Here is an 18,357-nt window from a genome sequence, read left to right as displayed (position 1 = left end):
ACAGATCATTTTTATTTTGTCTTCTCATCTACTTTAGCTATATTTTTGGCTTTGTTTTGTACTTGAGAATCCAGAGAGATCTGCTTTGCTATTGTATTCAACCTCTGAATGTAGTCTGCAAGTTTTAGAAAACTCCTCCCTTAGGAAGCGGAAAGACCAACTAGACTGACAGCAAAAAACTGGAAATCAGAAACTCTGAGACCTTAAACTGCAAGTTTTCTCATATACACAATGAACTCTTCGTGTGATTAATATCAGTACTTAGCCAGCATCCTCGGAATATAGTGTTCTTTTCCGAGATCACTGAGAAATATTTTAAAATATTCCAGTTTAAAACAGAGCTGTGAAACTAGAGAATCTTGGAGCTGGAATGGATCTTATTTTATAGCCAGGTGTAGGAATCTCTTTTATAATACAGTTGCTTGCTCATTGCTAAGCATTTTAGTGGCAGAAAGTACATGTAAAAGCTATTCACGTTTATGAATCTAGGCCAAATAATTCAGAGAGTACTGAGGAAACGTAACAGTAATAACTCTTTACCTTCATGAGAAATGGGGATCAAAAGCATTAAAATAAGTGTCTTAAGTGTCTTTTTTTCCTTTAGTTAGTTCCTGGTAGATTATAATTGTGATCCTATCAGTTCTTGGAATATCTCTGATATTTTCATTTATATTCTTTGAATCAAAAAAAGAAACAGACCTTTATTGGTTTAAGGGCTTTGATTTGCCCAGCATCAAAGCAAATAAATGTTAGAATTGATCATTTCTTACTCTCTTCCTTATATAATCCCACAATTTTCTGTTTTTCTTTTGGGCCTTAAGGAAAAGAGAGAGAAGGAGAGAGATAACATAGCTTGATAATGGATGCTGATTCAAGTGCATCTAGGCAGGAAGACTGCTGGTGTCTGGTCACTCACGTGCTTTGATATTTCTTTGTCCTACAGGCTTACTGTGGGTTTCTGCGTCCTGGAGTTTCTTCAGAGCATCTTTCTGCAGTGGCCACGGGAAACTGGGGCTGCGGCGCCTTTGGGGGCGACGCTCGATTAAAAGGTGAGTGGGTAAGTGGTTATAAGAAGGATAATAGCTTTCTGATGAGGAAGAAAAGTTAGTCCTTCAAACTAGGTTTCTAATGTTCTATCATAATAAGAGACCACAAAGATCTATGAGAAGAGAAAAAGAATATTTGACACCATCCATTTTTTCCTTATTGTGTTTAAAGGAATTCTATTTTTATTGACTATATCCGTTCAGAGGTTACTTATTTCTCTGATCTACCAGTCACAGCATTTAGTTGAATAAAGAGAAAAACCCAAAATGGCTATGACATCTCAAACCAAAACACCTATTTGAGCACGTTCCTTCACAGAAGTGGTTTTTGTGTATGTACAGAGCTATTTAATTGACTCAGTCATTCATTCACCAAACTTACGGATCATTGCTCTGCTCTTGTCCCAGCAAGTCTGGCTGTCACCCTGACAGACAGGAAGATAGACACTGAGGCTGTTGGCCCCCAAACCATGCTCAAGACCAGGCACAATGGTTGACTCTGAGAATACCAAGGTGAACAACAGTCGTCCCTGCTTTGAACTCATAGTTTGCACATGAGAGAGAGTCAGGGACATGTGCAGCACACAGCTGGTGGGAGTGACGTGTGGAGAGCTGCAGGAAGGGCATAGATAAGGAGGCATTTGGGTGCCCACCAAGGATAAATGTTTATTGCATTTTATTGTTTGTGGTATAAACAATAATATTGTGTGTACTGCACTACGGTGCTGACACTGTCTGGAGTGAGCGCAGACCTCACAGGTTAAAGGCAAGTTCTCCACAAGACCACCCTACTTCATACTCTAAGCAGAAGTCTGAGGTGGGGTCAGGTATCTGCCAGACCATGCACAACTCTGACCATCTGGCTATAGGTTGGGAGGTTCCCCCGATTCCCCTCAGGTGATTCACCCTAGTGACTCATAAAACTCAAGAAGGCACTATCACAATTTTATGAAAAAGTATACATATAAGCTGAGATTTGGGGGAATGCAAAGCTTCCAGGCCACCTCCCTGTGACGTGAGGGTAGTCACTGTTCCAGCACATCACTGTGTTGGCCAACCTGAAAGCTCCACTGACCTTGGTGTCCACAGTCTTCACTGGGACTTCACACACAGGCATTGTTGGTAGGAACATTGGCCACATTATTTCCAGCCCGCCCTTCACTCGGGAGTGTAGCTGCTGAAAGTCCCAATGCTGAAGCTCTCTAGCCCTTCTGCCCCCCTAAGAGTCACCTCATAACATAACAAAGATACCATCACTCAGGAAATCCAAGGTCTTCTGAAGCTTTTGCCAGGAACTCAGGACTAACACCAGACAGCCTTTGTTATACTACAGGCAGTCCTCGGGTTATGACAGTCTTGTCATACACATTTCGAGTTTTCAACACTTATCCTTGTAAAAACTTCTTTTTTTTTTAATTTAGTGAGCAGAGGGAGGCAGAGACAGATTTCCACTTGCGCCCTGACCAGGATCCACCTGGTCAGGCCGCTGGGGGGCAATGCTCTGCCCAACTGGGGCCCTTGCTCCATTGCAACCAGAGCCATTTTTTAGTACCTTAGGTGGAGGCCTTGGAGCCATCCTCAGTGCCCGGGGCCAACTCGCTCCAATCTGGCCATGGCTGCAGGAGTGAAGAAGATAGAGAAGACATGCGAAGGAGTGGAGAAGCAGATGGGTGCTTCTCCTGTGTGCTCTGACCAGGAATTGAACCCCAGACATTCATTTGCCAAGCCAACGCTCTACCACTGAGCCAACTGGCCAAGGCCATAAGAACTTAAAAAAATTGAGACATGAGTGTTTCGGTTTACACCATTAGCGTTGTACTTATGGACTATGTGGGTGAACTAGTTTGTGCAGAGCGGAAGAGTATGCTTACCTAAGCCATTTTGTATTAAAAGAGCAGGTGTTCCATTTGTGTTAGGCTAGGCTGTGTTTCAACTTAAACCAAAATTTGGGTTACATCACTGTCATAGGAACAGAACTATGTTGTAACCCAAGTACCCTTTGTATATATTTTTTAGTCTCTGTCATTTATTTCCACTCTGATCTTTATTATTTCCTCCCTTCTACTTACTCTGGGCTTTGTTTGTTGTTCTTTTTCTAGTTCTATTAGGTGTATGGTTAGTTTATTTGATTTTTCTTGCTTCTTGAGGTATGCCTGCATTTCTCTGAACTTCCCTCTCAGGACTGCTTTCTCTGTGTCCCATAGATTTTGCATTGTGTTTTCATTTTATTTGTTGCCAGGTAATTTTTGATTTCTTCCATGAGCTTATTATTAACCCACTCATTGTTTAATATCCTAATTTGCCTTCATGTGTTTGAAATTTTTCCAGTTATTTTTATTGTAGTTGATTTCTAGTTTCATATCATTGTATTCAGAGAAGATACCTGATATAACTTTAATCCTCTTGAATTTGTTAACACTTATTAATATTTTGTGTCCTAACTTGCCTATCTTTGAGAATGTTCCATGTGCATCTGAGAAGAGTGTATATTCTGCTGCTTTGGGATGAAGTGTTCTGTAAATATCAATAAATCCATTCAGTCCAGTGTGTCTTGTAGGTTGCTCTTGCCTTGTTGATTTTTTTGTCTGTAAGATCTTTCCATTGATTGTCATCAATAGGGCTGCATTGTTGTCGATATCTCCATTAATGTCCATAAAGATTTCCTTTTTATATTTAGGCCCTTCTGTGTTGCGTGCATATGTGTTGACAAGAGTTATATCCTCTTGTTGAATTGATCCCTTTCATATTATGTAGTGTTCTTCTTTGTCTCTTGTTATGGCCTTTGTTTTTTTTTATTTTATTTTATTTATTTATTTTTTTTCATTTTTCTGAAGCTGGAAACAGGGAGAGACAGTCAGACAGACTCCCACATGCGCCCGACCGGGATCCACCCGGCACGCCCACCAGGGGCGACGCTCTGCCCACCAGGGGGCGATCCTCTGCCCATCCTGGGCGTCGCCATGTTGCGACCAGAGCCAGTCTAGCACCTGGGGCAGAGGCCACAGAGCCATCCCCAGCGCCCAGGCCATCTTTGCTCCAATGGAGCCTTGGCTGCGGGAGGGGAAGAGAGAGACAGAGAGGAAAGCACGGCGGAGGGGTGGAGAAGCAAATGGGCGCTTCTCCTGTGTGCCCTGGCCGGAATCGAACCCGGGTCCTCCGCACGCTAGGCCGACGCTCTACCGCTGAGCCAACCGGCCAGGGCATTGGCCTTTGTTTTGAAGTTTATTTTGTCAGATATTGTCAGGTATTGCTACCCCAGCTTTTTTTTTTTTTTTTTTCATTTTCATTTGGATGGAATATTTTTTTCCATCCCTCTGTTTTCAGTCTGTGTGTATATCTTTTATTTATTTATTTTTTACAGAGACAGAGAGTCAGAGACAGAGAGATAGACAGGGACGGACAGACAGAAATGGAGAGATAAGAAGCATCAATCATTAGTTTTTTGTTGCACATTGCGACACTTTAGTTGTTCATTGCTTTCTTTCTCATATATGCCTTGACCATGGGCCTTCAGCAGACCGAGTAACCCCTTGCTCGAGCCAGCAACCTTGGGTTCAAGCTGGTGAGCTTTTTCTCAAACCAGATGAGCCTGCGCTCAAGCTGGAGACCTCGGGGTCTCAAACCTGGGTCCTCAGCATCCCAGTCCGACGCTCTATCCACTGCGCCACCACCTGGTCAGGCTGTGTGTGTATCTTTTGTTCTGAGGTGTTTCTCTATAGACGGCATATATGTGTGTCCTGTTTTCTTATCCAGTCAGCTACCCTATGTCTTTTGATTGGCACATTTCATTGTTTACATTTAAGCTTGTTTTTGACATTGCTTTTTTATTGCCATTTTATTCTTTATATCTATGATATTCTTTCTCAATTTCTTTTTTCTTTTCCTCTTCTTAAAGTGTACCCTTTAACATTTCTTGCAATACTGGTTTGGTGGTAATTAACTTCTTTAGCTTTTTTTTTTTCTTTGGTCTGGGAAGCTTTTGATTTTGCCTTCAATTTTAAATGGTAGCCTTGCTGGATAGATGTAGGTCCTTGCTTTTTATCACTTTGAATACTATCTGTCAATTCTTTGTGGCCTGAATTACTTCAGTTGAGAGATCAGCTGATAGCCTTAAGAGGGCTTCTTTGTAGGTAACTAATTGCTTCCCTCTTGCTGCTTTTATGACTCTCTCTTTGTCTTTCAATCTTTGTTCCTTTGATTATGATGTGTTTTGGCATGAGCCTCTTGGGGTTCATCTTGATTGAGACTCTGCTCTTCTTGAACTTGTGTGATTTTTTTCCTTTACCAGGTTAGGGAGGTTTTCTGCTATTATTTCTTCAAATAGGTTCTCTATCCCTTTTTCACTCTCTTCTTCTGGTAACCTTGTGATCAAAATGTTGTTATGTTTGACGTTGTGCCAGGCAGAGGTCTCTTAGACTTTCCTCAGTTTTCTTTTCTTTTTGCTGCTCTTCTTGGGTGGTTACTGTTAACCTGTCTTCTAAATCACTGATTTGATTCTCTGCTTCATCTAACCTATTGTTGATTTCTTCTAGTGTATTCTTTATTTCTGACTGGTTCTTTTTTATGGTTTCTGTGCCCTTTTTAATGCTTACTATCTCTTTGTTTACATTCTCACTAAGATAATTTTTCTTCCCCTAAGGTCCATAAGCATCCTTATAACCATTGTTTTAAACTGTGTATCTGGTATTTTGGTTGCTTCCATTTCCTTTAATTCTTTTCTTGGGAGTTCTTTTGTTTTTCATTAGGGGCATATTTCTTTGTCTCCCCATTTTGTCTCTGTATATTAAGTAGCACTGCTATGACTCTCAAACTTGTTATGATGTCTTTATGATGAAGTTGTCTTTTTGGGCTCCGTGGCACAAACTTCCAGACACCTGAGCTCCTTGTTCTAGGCACGTTTCTTGTGGTTTTTGTGCACTCTTTTGTTGTACTGGAGTCTTGAATGCTATGCTGTTGACCTTTTCGTGGGTGGCTGGCTGAATATAAGGGTAAACCTCAATCACCATATATGAGATGCTGACAGGGCTTGCTTCCCAGGGTGAAGAGTTGTTTATAGCAGGGTCTGGTGCCTGCTGGACTCCTCCCTTTGGGTTTTCTGTTTGTATTGCTAGTTCAGTCTAGCTCTGGTGTGGTCTGAAGCCCACCCCTGGTTGTGTTGGTTATGAATCCTTTTGGGTGGGGTTTGGGCATGGGTTGATGTCAGAAGTTTGTGTCCAGCCTTGGGCTACCTCCCTGGAACTACCATGTTGCTCACTGTTTGTGGCTGTATCCACCATGCCTGGTTGGGATCAATGTGTATGTAAGGGTCAGCTTTTTCCAGCTTAGAGCTGGAGGCAGATCTGTAAATGACCTCAGTTCCCTGAGGTCTGCTTCCACCTGTCAGCTACTCTGCCTCCCTCTGCCTCCAGAGCCTTCCAAATAAATACTGAAGAGTAGGCTCAGACTGGCTTTGCCCCTCAGAACCTTCCACAGGTTGTGAGCTCAGTAGTGTCAGGAGTTTTCCATCCATGATGCATCCACACATCCCAGCTACCACCATCTGGTTCCCGAACTAAAGCCTTTCCAGAGACATGCTCTGAGAGTCCTGGCTCTGTGCTGCGCTCTGACTACCCTGGCCCTCTTTCCAAAGCCACACAGTGTCTGTCTGGGTCTTTGCCAAAAGCCTCCCCAGAAACACAGTACTCCAGAGGCACTGCTGGGACCTAGCACATTACAGTGGCCCCTCCAGTAGTCACTCCCCAGCATCGTGCTCCAGTAAGAGGAGTTACGGTCCTTGGGCAGGTGCAGTCTGGGTCTTCCAGTGAGGCTGAACCCCCACCGATTTTTCCTCCCCAGATGCTATGCAGATTCCTCTTCCTGTCTGTTCTGGGTTGAGGATTCCCTTGTGGGGTGGAGACCCCATGCTCCTAGGGGGAGGGAGTTCCATGGCTATGATACCCATCTGGCCTCTCAGCTGCAGCCCCTTGATGCAGGGGCCATCCCTTCCTGTGTCTCTGCTTTTCCTACCAGTTTTTGTGTGGCTCCTTCTGTAAATCCTTGCTTATAATATTTTAGTTTACCCAGACTTTGGTTATTTAGATTGATTGCTCCATATTTTAGCTGTAAATTTTGTTTGGTGCTGGGAGCAGGGGAGTGTAGCTTCCACCTGCTCTGCAGATATCTTGGAATCCCCTTAAATTAGCCTTCTGAATTGTATCGTCTTCCTTACACGGATACCTCACCAAGATAGGATTTTCAGTCTGTTTAATTTCTCTGAGGTCCAACATATTTCATGTTTCTTGGCCATTTTTATTTATTTTGACTTTTTTTTTTTCATGTCTTCTGCCCATTTAGCTCTTAGGGGGTTATTTTGATTTTTTTCATTGGCTGGTAATAACTCTGTATATTTATAAATACTAATTACTTAACTGTCACATGTTGAAGCTATTTTTCTCAGGGTTTTTTTGCTGGTGGGGGGCCTGTTGGGTTGTTATCATATGGAGTTAATTTTTACATGTTAGCAGTTTTGTGATATGTTTAAAAAATTCTTCTCTATTTTATCATTCTAAAGACTTCTGCCCACATTTTCTTCAACTCAGAAACAGAAATTGCATGCTGTTATTTTAGTGTTTTCAAAGTTCATGAAGAAATTTTTTGGGTTTTATATTTTGAAATTCTTTATCATCCTGAATTTGTTTGAGGAAAACTGCTTTTCACTACGTAGTTATTGATCTTATGGCAGACACATTTTTCTGTTTTCTTTTTTAAGTAAAATTAATGAATACATTCATATCATTAATCCAGAAACCACATCTGCTGTAAACCTTGGCCCTTTGTGGTGGACACTTTAGGAAGCTTTATAAATGTGTTTCTTTCATTTTATCTCTTTATGGCATAAAGCCTTCCAGACTGCAGACTGCTTCCCCTGGTGATTGCTGAGTCTATGTTCAAAGATGGTCGCTACCGAGTTTCCCCGAAAATAAGACAGTGTCTTATATTAATTTTTGCTCCTAAAGACACGCTAGGTCTTATTTTCAGAGGATGTCTTATTTTTCCATGAACAAGAATTCACATTTATTGTTGAACAAAAAAATCAACATTTATTAATATACTGTAGTCATGTCATCACAACATCAGCATAACCAGCCAAACTCTGAATTCTATCAAGAATTTCTTGTGACTCTATTTCCATGTGCAACAGTCTACCCTGTTTCCCCGAAAATAAGACAGTGTCTTATATTAATTTTTGCTCCTAAAGACGCGCTAGGTCTTATTTTCAGGGGAGGCCTTATATTTCTAAGCTTGAAAAAAATTGCAGTAGGTCTTATTTTGGGGGGATGTCTTATTTTCAGAGAAACAGGGTATGTAATTTATTTTCTCAACTGTCAGGATTTAAACTTGGGAGCGATTTTTGGCCATTCCCTTCCCCTTTCCTTGCTTGAATGATCATTAAAAAATTAGTAGTTACAGTGTCCTTCGGTGGGGGATTGTTTACTGAAAGTGATTTTGACCCGATCCCCGGGCAGGGCACACACAGGAGAGAAGTTCAATGTTCCTGTTTCTCTGTCTCTCTCCCATGCCTTACTCTCTAAAAAACAAAACTTCTCTTCAAAAAGAGAAATTATGGTACATTCATGTAATGAATGTTATGCAGTCATTATTAACTGTTTCAGAAATACAGCTGCTAACATGGAATCTTTTTTTAATTAAATTATGAACATAAAGCATTATGGACAAATCTGAGATCCTCTATCTAGATGAGTAATGTAGATGTTGTTGTTTTTTTTAAGCTGTATTTTTCTTTTTTTTTTTTTTTTTTTTTCTTTTTCATTTTTCTGAAGCTGGAAACAGGGAGAGACAGTCAGACAGACTCCCGCATGCGCCCGACCGGGATCCACCCGGCACGCCCACCATGGGGCGACGCTCTGCCCACCAGGGGGCGATGCTCTGCCCATCCTGGGCGTCGCCATGTTGCGACCAGAGCCACTCTAGCGCCTGAGGCAGAGGCCACAGAGCCATCCCCAGCGCCCGGGCCATCTTTGCTCCAATGGAGCCTTGGCTGCGGGAGGGGAAGAGAGAGACAGAGAGGAAAGCGCGGCGGAGGGGTGGAGAAGCAAATGGGCGCTTCTCCTGTGTGCCCTGGCCGGGAATCGAACCCGGGTCCTCCGCACGCTAGGCCGACGCTCTACCGCTGAGCCAACCCGCCAGGGCTTAAGCTGTATTTTTCTGTTGTGAGTATATGTACTTTGGTTTTGGAGCAAAAATCTTACCAAAAAATTCTCTGACAACATAGATGAATCTTGAGGGCATTACACTAAGTGAAATAAGTGAGACAGAGAAAGACAGATACCATGTGATCTTACTTAAATGTGGAATCTAAACACGAACAAAACAAAAACTGCTCATTGATACAAAGAACATATCGATGGTTGCTAGAAGTTGGGGGGGTGAAACTGGTGAAGGGGGTCAAAAGGTACCAACTTGCAATAAATCATGTACACCATGGTGACTATAGTTAATAATACCACATTATATATTTGAAAGTTGCTAAAAGAGCATATTTTGAAAGTTCTCATTATAAGAAAATTAATTTTTGTAACTGTGGAGGTTGAATGTTAACTAACTAGACTTACTGTGGTAATTACCACAGTATTATTTTTCAATATATACGAAGATTGAGTCATTACACTGTATACTTAAAACTAATATAATGTTATAGGTCAGTTATATCAGTTTTAAAAAGTTAGCTACTGGATAGTATAGGCTGCAGTTTAATTAAGACCACCTTCTCATCAGTCACACTGTAGACATGAAACAATATTAAGAAACTATTTCTTTTATCTTATTTCTAATTTTATTGCATTGTAATCAGAGAGCATAGATGATACTATTTCTACTTTTTGGAGAATTTTGGACTTCTCTTTGTGGCCTAAAATAGTCAGTTGTTGCAGGTATTATGTTGGCAGTTGAGAGATGTCTGAGTGGTACAGAGCAGTGTTTTTCAACCACTGGACTGCCAGAGATTTTGTGCCGATCTGTGAGTTAACTACCCTGAAGTATAAAGATTTTAGACCTAATGATTATAGACTCTGTAATCTTCATACGGTCAGTTGAAAAACACTGGTATAGAGCTTATACCATGTCTATTGGAATCTATACCATTAGATCAGACCTTTTACTGTTCTGATTTTGTGAAGGGACTGAGAGCACCAAGAAGGATGGAGTACTGCTCCAAAGTTCTTTTTGTTTTATTATGTTTTTGTCAATTTCTTTTTGCATTCCCTTTACTGTTTTTTATGTTTTATTGTGTTGCCTGACTTGGGAGATACAATGTCTTTTGCTAGTCACCATAATCGAAAGGTCTTGACGTTGTAGTACTGTACATTTTTTTCTATCCCTCTTCTCTACCTTCATTACCCAAAAGTGACTTGCAAATACAATATGGTCAATGAATTTCTGTCCAGCAAATTTATTCAATAACCTCTGTCTGCCTTTCATTAATTTTATACATTTTTCTCTCAGTTAGCATATTCTTAAATTGTCTATATCTGGCTAATTCCTTCTGTTCCTTTAAGACTCTACTCTAGTGTTAAATATTCCACAAAGATTCCCCCTTCCTCTCTTAGTCACTCCCCACCCTGCAAAATAGTTCTGTGTTGGGATTCCTTTGGTTATAAGAGACACTAATGTACCTTGTCACTAAAGCATGAGGGTGTGTGGTTGGCTGATGTGGCTGAGAAGGACAGAGCGGAGTTGTTCTTGGGGTGACTGGTCCTGAGATCATATTCCTCTGCTATGTGCTGGTTGGTTCCTGCCCTGCCTGTTGCTTTTAGGGTGATGGCCTCCTCCTCTTCTGTTTGCGTTTTCATCTCTGCATAGCAGCAGCCATGGCCTACTAGTTCCAGGCTAACAATATTGCAGCTGAGTCCCTAGAGTAAAGAGAACTGCTTAGATTAAAATTCTATGGAACTCTTCTAATTATACCAGCTTAGGTCATTTTCCCATCCCTTGGAGCAAATCACTGTAAACAGGGAATCATTAACCCTCTGAGCAGTACGAATTCACGTATATCCTCGTGCCTCCTGACCATCCAGAGTACGGTCGTACATGTGTAAGGCAACATTTAAAAAAGGTGAATGTATGTTCTTCTTGTTTCCATGAATTGGTTATCAAACAAACATGATTTTAAGTTAATAAAACTGTAACTGGAACTAGTTTGATATTTTTGGAAAAAAAAAACCTCTCAGGGGTCAGTGAGCATGAAAAAACTTACTACTCAAAGGGTTAAACAAAAAGTTTTCTGAGATTATAGAAATTTATATAAATTTGCTTTCTTTCATTACTTATGTCCCATTTATATCAAACCCAAACAATGTCTTAACTAGTTATTTTGTATTTTGGAATCAAGATAGCTAAACTCCAGAAAGACCAATGTTCTAGAAAAGATTGGAACTTTGACAGCGCTGTTAAGTCATTGTCTACTATGCTACAGTTGGCCTGCCCATCCTTTTTGCTGGGGTTTGTAAGACGTCTGGTTATAGAAGTGGAGAAGGGGTGACTATCAACAAAATATGGATGATTAAAAAAAAAGGAATTATGGGCCAGGCAACCCGAGTCTGTTTACCACAGATTATTACTCTTCTCTTCGCTTTATTCTGCCAGAACACATCATACTCCATTTCTCTCACAGCCCTGCTCCTACACACTTGAGGAGATCTTTCTTCCTTAACATCTCTGCGTTGGCTTCTTCTGTGGGCCCAATGTCTAGAATGGGTTTTGTATGGTCATACATTAAAAGCAATTTAGGACGATCTCTCTTTGGGTGATGGCTATGCAACAGAACTAAATGACAAGATAACCTGGAAATGGTTTCTTTGAATATATGTACCCTGATTTATTGATGTCACCCCATTAAAATAAAAATTTATTTATAAAAAAAAATAAAAATAAAACATCATTCAAACTTAAATATATATATAAAAAAAAAGCAACTGGAGTGATCACAATGGTTATCAGCACCTTGGAGGTGCCACTAAGTAAGTGAATCTGGGAAATACCTTTTGGGTTTTTCTTTTTTTGAACTTTGGGAGTTGCTGATGATCAGCCAGGTTTAAGAAATTCTGTGTTCTTCTTTAGTTTGCATAATTACTCTTCAGTTTGTAGCTTTAATTTAAGATGAGGAGACCAAGGTTTGTGGAGAGGCTGATAAATCTCTGTTCAAAGAGAGGCAGCTATTCAGTGTCAGAACCAACATTCAAACTTGGCCTTGTCTTCCTCAATGAGCAATGTATGTTATTATTATTATTGAACACATTGAATGCATGTGCTTTCCTTACATTAGCTCGTCACAGCCTGTGAAATTGGGATTTGTTTTTATCTTTAGAGGTGAGAGAAGTGAGTAACCTGGGATCACAAGGACATCCAATGACAGTGCTGGAGTTCAAACCAGGATTGATGCCCAGAGCTCAGTGTCTGTGCTCTTGCTGTTACTTTGTTAGCCAAACTCTGTATGTGGATCTAGATTTGGGAATCGGCATTCTAGAGCTGGTGGTTGAATCCTTGTGGAGAGAGAGCTTTTAAATCAGATGAAAAGGCCAAAGCTTGAGTTTTTAATAATATTCGTTGTGGAGTTGTGGTGGGTTAGGGAAGTGTGAGCAGGTGATATAAAGATGAAAGACAGTAGCCAGAGGACAAGAGCTACTGGGGGTAAGACTTGACCTGAAGAATAAGATGAAATCCTTGGGGGCTGGTAGCTGTGCCTGAGCTCTTAAGATAATCGGGGCACTTGAGCTCACAAAACAGCTTGGGTTTCATTAGAAGGACATAAATAGTACTTTCAAGTCTATAGTATTTTAGCCTGCTTGTCAGCACATGTTTAACGTTAATAAACATGTGTGGCAGTTCTTCTGACTGGCATATGGTAAATTGCTCGGAGTAGAGCAGCACGATGTGGCACAGCGATGTGGCACAGCGGCTTCACAGCCCAGTGGCGTAGAGTGTGGGGTTTCCAGTCAGACCCCTGGGGCCCGGCTCTCAGGCCACTGCTTTTTGGCTCTGTGACCTTAAACAAATTAATTAACCTTTGGTGGCTGTATTTCTTTATTTTCAAAATAGAGATAATACTAATATTTACCTTACTCAGTTTTCATAAGGATTGAGTGGGTTAATGGTTGTAAATAATGCTTATAGAGCTGCTAGAACTGTTCATGCCATAAGAGCTTAGTGTTAGCAGTTGCTACCAATAGTACATGCTGATGGCCACATGATGATGGCCTCAGACCACACCTCTAGTATGAATATCCATCATTCTACTCCTTTTTTGTTTATTTGGTTCATCTGTTGCAAGAGGACACTGCCAAAGAGAAAATTAAAACCAAGCTCCCTGTGGGTTAAGTGATTATTTTGGCACCACTTGTATGTAAAGTTAGGATTTGATGCTTTTATATCATGCTTGGAGTCAGTCCACACATCTGTTAGATTTGTGAAGCAAGAGAATTCATTTAACTCATAAAACACAGTTCTCTAGATTTACAAAGGTCTTTGGCAGGGGTCCCCAAACCACGGCCCGCGGGCCACATGCGGCCCCCTGAGGCCGTTTATCCGGCCCCGCTGCACTTCTGGAAGGGGCACCTCTTTCATTGGTGGTCAATGAAAGGAGCACATTGACCATCTCATTAGCCAAAAGCAGGCCCATAGTTCCCATTGAAATACTGGTCAGTTTCTTGATTTAAATTTACTTGTTTTTTATTTTAAATATTGTATTTGTTCCCGTTTTGTTTTTTTACTTTAAAATAAGATATGTGCAGTGTGCATAGGGATTTGTTCATAGTTTTTTTTATAGTCCGGCCCTCCAACAGTCTGAGGGACAGTGAACTGGCCCCCTGTATAAAAAGTTTGGGGACCCCTGGTCTTTGGGATGTGATCGATAGTGCGGTCTAAAGACAGTTATTTTTGAAATGATCATTTATTACTGTGATTACTGATGTATCTAGGGTCAAGAGTAATTTATATTTCTGAAAATTTTGCTTGTGAATTTGTAGTCTAATATCCAGTGAAAGTAGAAAAATTATAGCGGAGATTATGGAATTCCACACCCAGAAAGAGTCTTTAGGGATCTGATTGAACTTCATTGCATAGTTGGGGGAAATACTCTAAAGAGAGTTAAGTGACTTGGCTAAAGTCATAGAGCTGGGTAGGTCGCAGAAGGATGAGCACAGAAGTAGGTCTCCTATCTCAGTCCCAATTTGTATAAGTGCTTATTTACAATGTGCATCCAACGAAAGAGATGTAAAATCAAGAATGTAAAGTAAATTGGCTTCTCTGATTAGGATCTAACCTCTTTTGGGTAGCTTATCTCTAAGATAAGAGCTTATCTGTAAGAGTCCATCTGTTATAAGTGGGATTGTAGTTCTTTTATGAAGTGGCAGAGAAAGCATTTCACAGGACCTTCAATTGGAGATTAGGCTTTCACAGTAAAATTTATTCAGGGTTGAAATAGAAGGCTGCCCATAGGTTTCCAATGTCTCATTTCTGTCTATCCCACCACGGATAAAGTCCATTCTAGTCTTAATTAGGCCCAGGAAAAAATGAGAGTCCAGAGGTTCTGCACCATGGTGTAGTCCTTACCAAAGCTTTGTCCAGTTCAGGTGCTGCTCAAAGCTTGTACTTGGGAGACAGCATGGTTCTCTAGTGGCAGGGGCTGCCAGCCCATGGTACCTTATGAGTTCCCAAGTGAGAGAGGGCAGAGAGAAGGGCCGGAACTTTGTTAGGCCTCTGTTTATATTTTGACCTGGGAAGGACTAGTTTTTTCTTAAGACTTTTAAAGATCAATTTCTCTAAAAGTTTTATGGGCTTGTATTGATTCCTCCCACTAACCAATCAGATCCTTCTACTAGGCTAGATGGACAGGTCTCTTGGCTACCTTCTTGGCTTCCACTGGGCATGCCCTAAAGTGGAAGTACAGAATACAGAAGTACCTGCCCCTATAGTCTAGGGTGGATCAGCTTTACCCTGGGGAGCTGGACAAACTGTTCATCCCTCCCTTGGGCACCCTGTGGTGTCCGGCCTGGTAAATGAGATGCTTCTACTCCAGCAGGCTTTCCAGTTTTATCAAATTTCATATTCGCCTCCTTTTGCTTTTTGTTCCCATCAATATCTAGCTACCTGCCTCTGTTACCATATCCACAGGGAAGCCTTTATTTTTTTAAAAAAATAAGAGTTTATCTGAGCCGAACTTACAACATAGGTGGAGAAGCAAGATCTCAAATGCTTCTGGCCTGTGACTCATTTTTAAAATAAGCTTTAGCCTGACCTGTGGTGATGCAGTGGATAAAGCGTTGGCTGAAGTCACCGGTTTGAAACCCTGGGCTTACCTGGTCAGGGCACATATGGGAGTTGATGCTTCCTGCTCCTCCCTCCTTTCTTTCTCTCTCTCTCTCTCTCTCTCTCTCTCTCTCTCTCTCTCTCTCTCTCTCCCCCCCCTCCCTCCCTCCCTCCCTCTCTCTCTCCCCCCCCTCTAAAATGAATAAATAAAATCTCTGAAAAATAAAATAAGAAGATTAAAATAATCTTTATAGGGAGATAAATTTTAAATGTTTTACCAATATTTTATTTTTTAAAATGGCAAATGACGATTACAGAAATGAGTATTTCTGTATGTAAGGAGAAAATAGGACTAAAAGGACATTTCTTTGGGGGACTCTCTCTCTCTCTTTAAATAGGAAATACTTAAAGCCAAGTTTTCATTTAACTAAAAGTTAAGAAATGATACCACTTGATAGAGGAAGATGACGATTTATTAGTTTCCATTTTTGTATGCACTTCCGGTTACTTAGGAGCCTTTGAAATTGAGAGTATTGAATCTTTAATGTATGCACAAGTTGGTTGAGTAGTTTTAATTAAAGCATCTCTATTTTGAGATTAATTACTTTTATTTTATTTATTTATTTTTTTAAAATAATTTTATTTTTTTAATGGGGTGACATCAATAAATCAGGATACATATATTCAAAGATAACAAGTCCAGGGTATCTTGTCGTTCAATCATGTTGCATACCCATCACCCAAAGTCAGATTGTCCTCCCTCACCCTCTATCTTGTTCTCTCTGTGCCCCTCCCCCTCCCCCTTTCCCACTCCCATTCCCCCCTCCCCCCCCCATAACCACCACACCCTTATCAATGTCTCTCAGTTTCACTTTTATGTCCCACCTACGTATGGAATAATGCAGTTCCTGGTTTTTTCTGATTTACTTATTTCGCTTCGTATCATGTTATCAAGATCCCACCATTTTGCTGTAAATGTTCTGGTGTCATCATTTCTTATGGCTGAGTAGTATTCCATAGTGTATATGTGCCACATCTTCTTTATCCAGTCATCTATTGACGGGCTTTTTGGTTGTTTCCATGTCCTGGCCACTGTGAACAATGCTGCAATAAACATGGGGCTGCATGTGTCTTTACGTATCCATGTTTCTGAGTTTGGGGGGTATATACCCAGTAGAGGGATTGCTGGGTCATAAGGTAGTTCTATTTTCAGTTTTTTGAGGAACCACCATACTTTCTTCCATAATGGTTGCTACTTTACATTCCCACCAACAGTGTATGAGGGTTCCTTTTTCTCCACAGCCTCTCCAACATTTGCTATTACCTGTCTTGCTAAAAATAGCTAATCGAACAGGTGTGAGGTGGTATCTCATTGCCGTTTTGATTTGCATTTCTCTAATAGCTAAAGAAGATGAGCATCTTTTCATATATCTGTTGGCCATTTGTATTTCTTCCTGGGAGAAGTGTCTGTTCATATCCTCTTCCCATTTTTTTATGGGATTGTTTGTTTGTTTGTTGTTGAGTTTTATGAGTTCTTTGTATATTTTGGATATTAGGCCCTTATCTGAGCTGTTGTTTGAAAATATCATTTCCCATTTAGTTGGCTTTCTGTTTATTTTGTTATCAGTTTCTCTTGCTGAGCAAAAACTTCTTAGTCTGATGTAGTCCCATTCATTAATTTTTGCCTTCACTTCTCTTGCCATTGGAGTCAAATTCATAAAATGCTCTTTAAAACCCAGGTCCATGAGTTGAGTACCTATGTCTTCTTCTATGTACTTAATTGTTTCAGGTCTTATGTTTAGATCTTTGATCCATTTTGGGTTAATTTTTGTACAGTGGGAGAGACTGTAGTCCAGTTTCATTCTTTTGCATGTGGCTTTCCAGTTTTCCCAGCACCATTTATTGAAGAGGCTTTCTTTTCTCCATTGTGTGTTGTTGGCCCCTTTATCAAAAATTATTTGACTATATATATGTGGTTTTATTTCTGGACTTTCTATTCTGTTCCATTGATCTGAGTGTCTATTTTTCTGCCAATACCATGCTGTTTTGATTGTCGTGGCCCTATAATAGAGTTTGAAGTCAGGTATTGTTATGCCCCCAGCTTCATTCTTTTTCTTTAGGATTGCTTTGGCTATTCGGGGTTTTTTATAGTTCCATATAAATCTGATGATTTTTTGCTCTATTTCTTTAAAAAACGTCATTGGAAGTTTGATGGGAATTGCATTAAATTTGTATATTGCTTTGGGTAATATAGCCATCTTGATTATTATATTTATTCTTCCTAGCCAAGAACAAGGTATATTCTTCCATCTCATTATATTTTTTCGATTTCCCTTAACAATGGTTTATAGTTTTCATTATCTAAGTCCTTTACATTCTTTGTTATGTTTATTCCTAAGTATTTTATTTTTTTTGTTGCAATCGTGAAGGGGATTATTCTTTTGAGTTCGTTCTCAATTGTTTCACTGTTGGCATATAGAAAGGCTATTGACTTCTGTATGTTAATTTTGTATCCTGCGACCTTACTGTATTGGCTTATTGTTTCTAGTAGTCTTTTTGTGGATTCTTTGGGGTTTTCGATGTATAGGATCATATCATCTGCAAAAAGTGATACCTTTACTTCTTCTTTTCCGATATGGATGCCTTTTATTTCTTTGTCTTGTCTGATTGCTCTGGCTAGAACCTCTAGTACCACATTAAATAAGAGTGGAGAGAGTGGACAACCCTGTCTTGTTCCTGATTTAAGGGGGAAAGCCTTCAGTTTAGTGCCATTTAATATGATGTTACCTGATGGTTTATCATATATGGCCTTTATCATGTTGAGATATTTTCCTTCTATACCCATTTTGTTGAGAGTCTTAAACATAAAATTGTGTTGTATTTTATCGAAAGCCTTTTCTGCGTCTATTGATAAGATCATGTGGTTTTTATTCTTTGTTTTGTTGATATGGTGTATTACGTTAACCGTTTTACGTATGTTGAACCATCCTTGAGATTCTGGGATGAATCC

At 40.2% G+C, this 18,357-nt stretch overlaps 1 protein-coding gene across 6 annotated transcripts in view; it reads left to right on the top strand.

Moving 5' to 3' along the window:
* PARG (poly(ADP-ribose) glycohydrolase) overlaps positions 1 to 18,357 on the top strand; it is a 169,656-nt gene that overhangs the window by 138,242 nt on the left and 13,057 nt on the right. For all 6 annotated transcript variants that reach the window (XM_066242781.1, XM_066242780.1, XM_066242779.1 and 3 more), the window contains one exon: positions 944 to 1,049. In XM_066242781.1, coding sequence (XP_066098878.1) covers positions 944 to 1,049 — 106 coding nt within the window. The remainder of the gene's footprint in view (positions 1 to 943; positions 1,050 to 18,357) is intronic.

Source organism: Saccopteryx bilineata, chromosome 9, assembly GCF_036850765.1.
Source record: "Saccopteryx bilineata isolate mSacBil1 chromosome 9, mSacBil1_pri_phased_curated, whole genome shotgun sequence".
Lineage (NCBI taxonomy): Eukaryota > Metazoa > Chordata > Mammalia > Chiroptera > Emballonuridae > Saccopteryx > Saccopteryx bilineata.
This window is presented reverse-complemented; position numbering and strand designations above follow the sequence as displayed.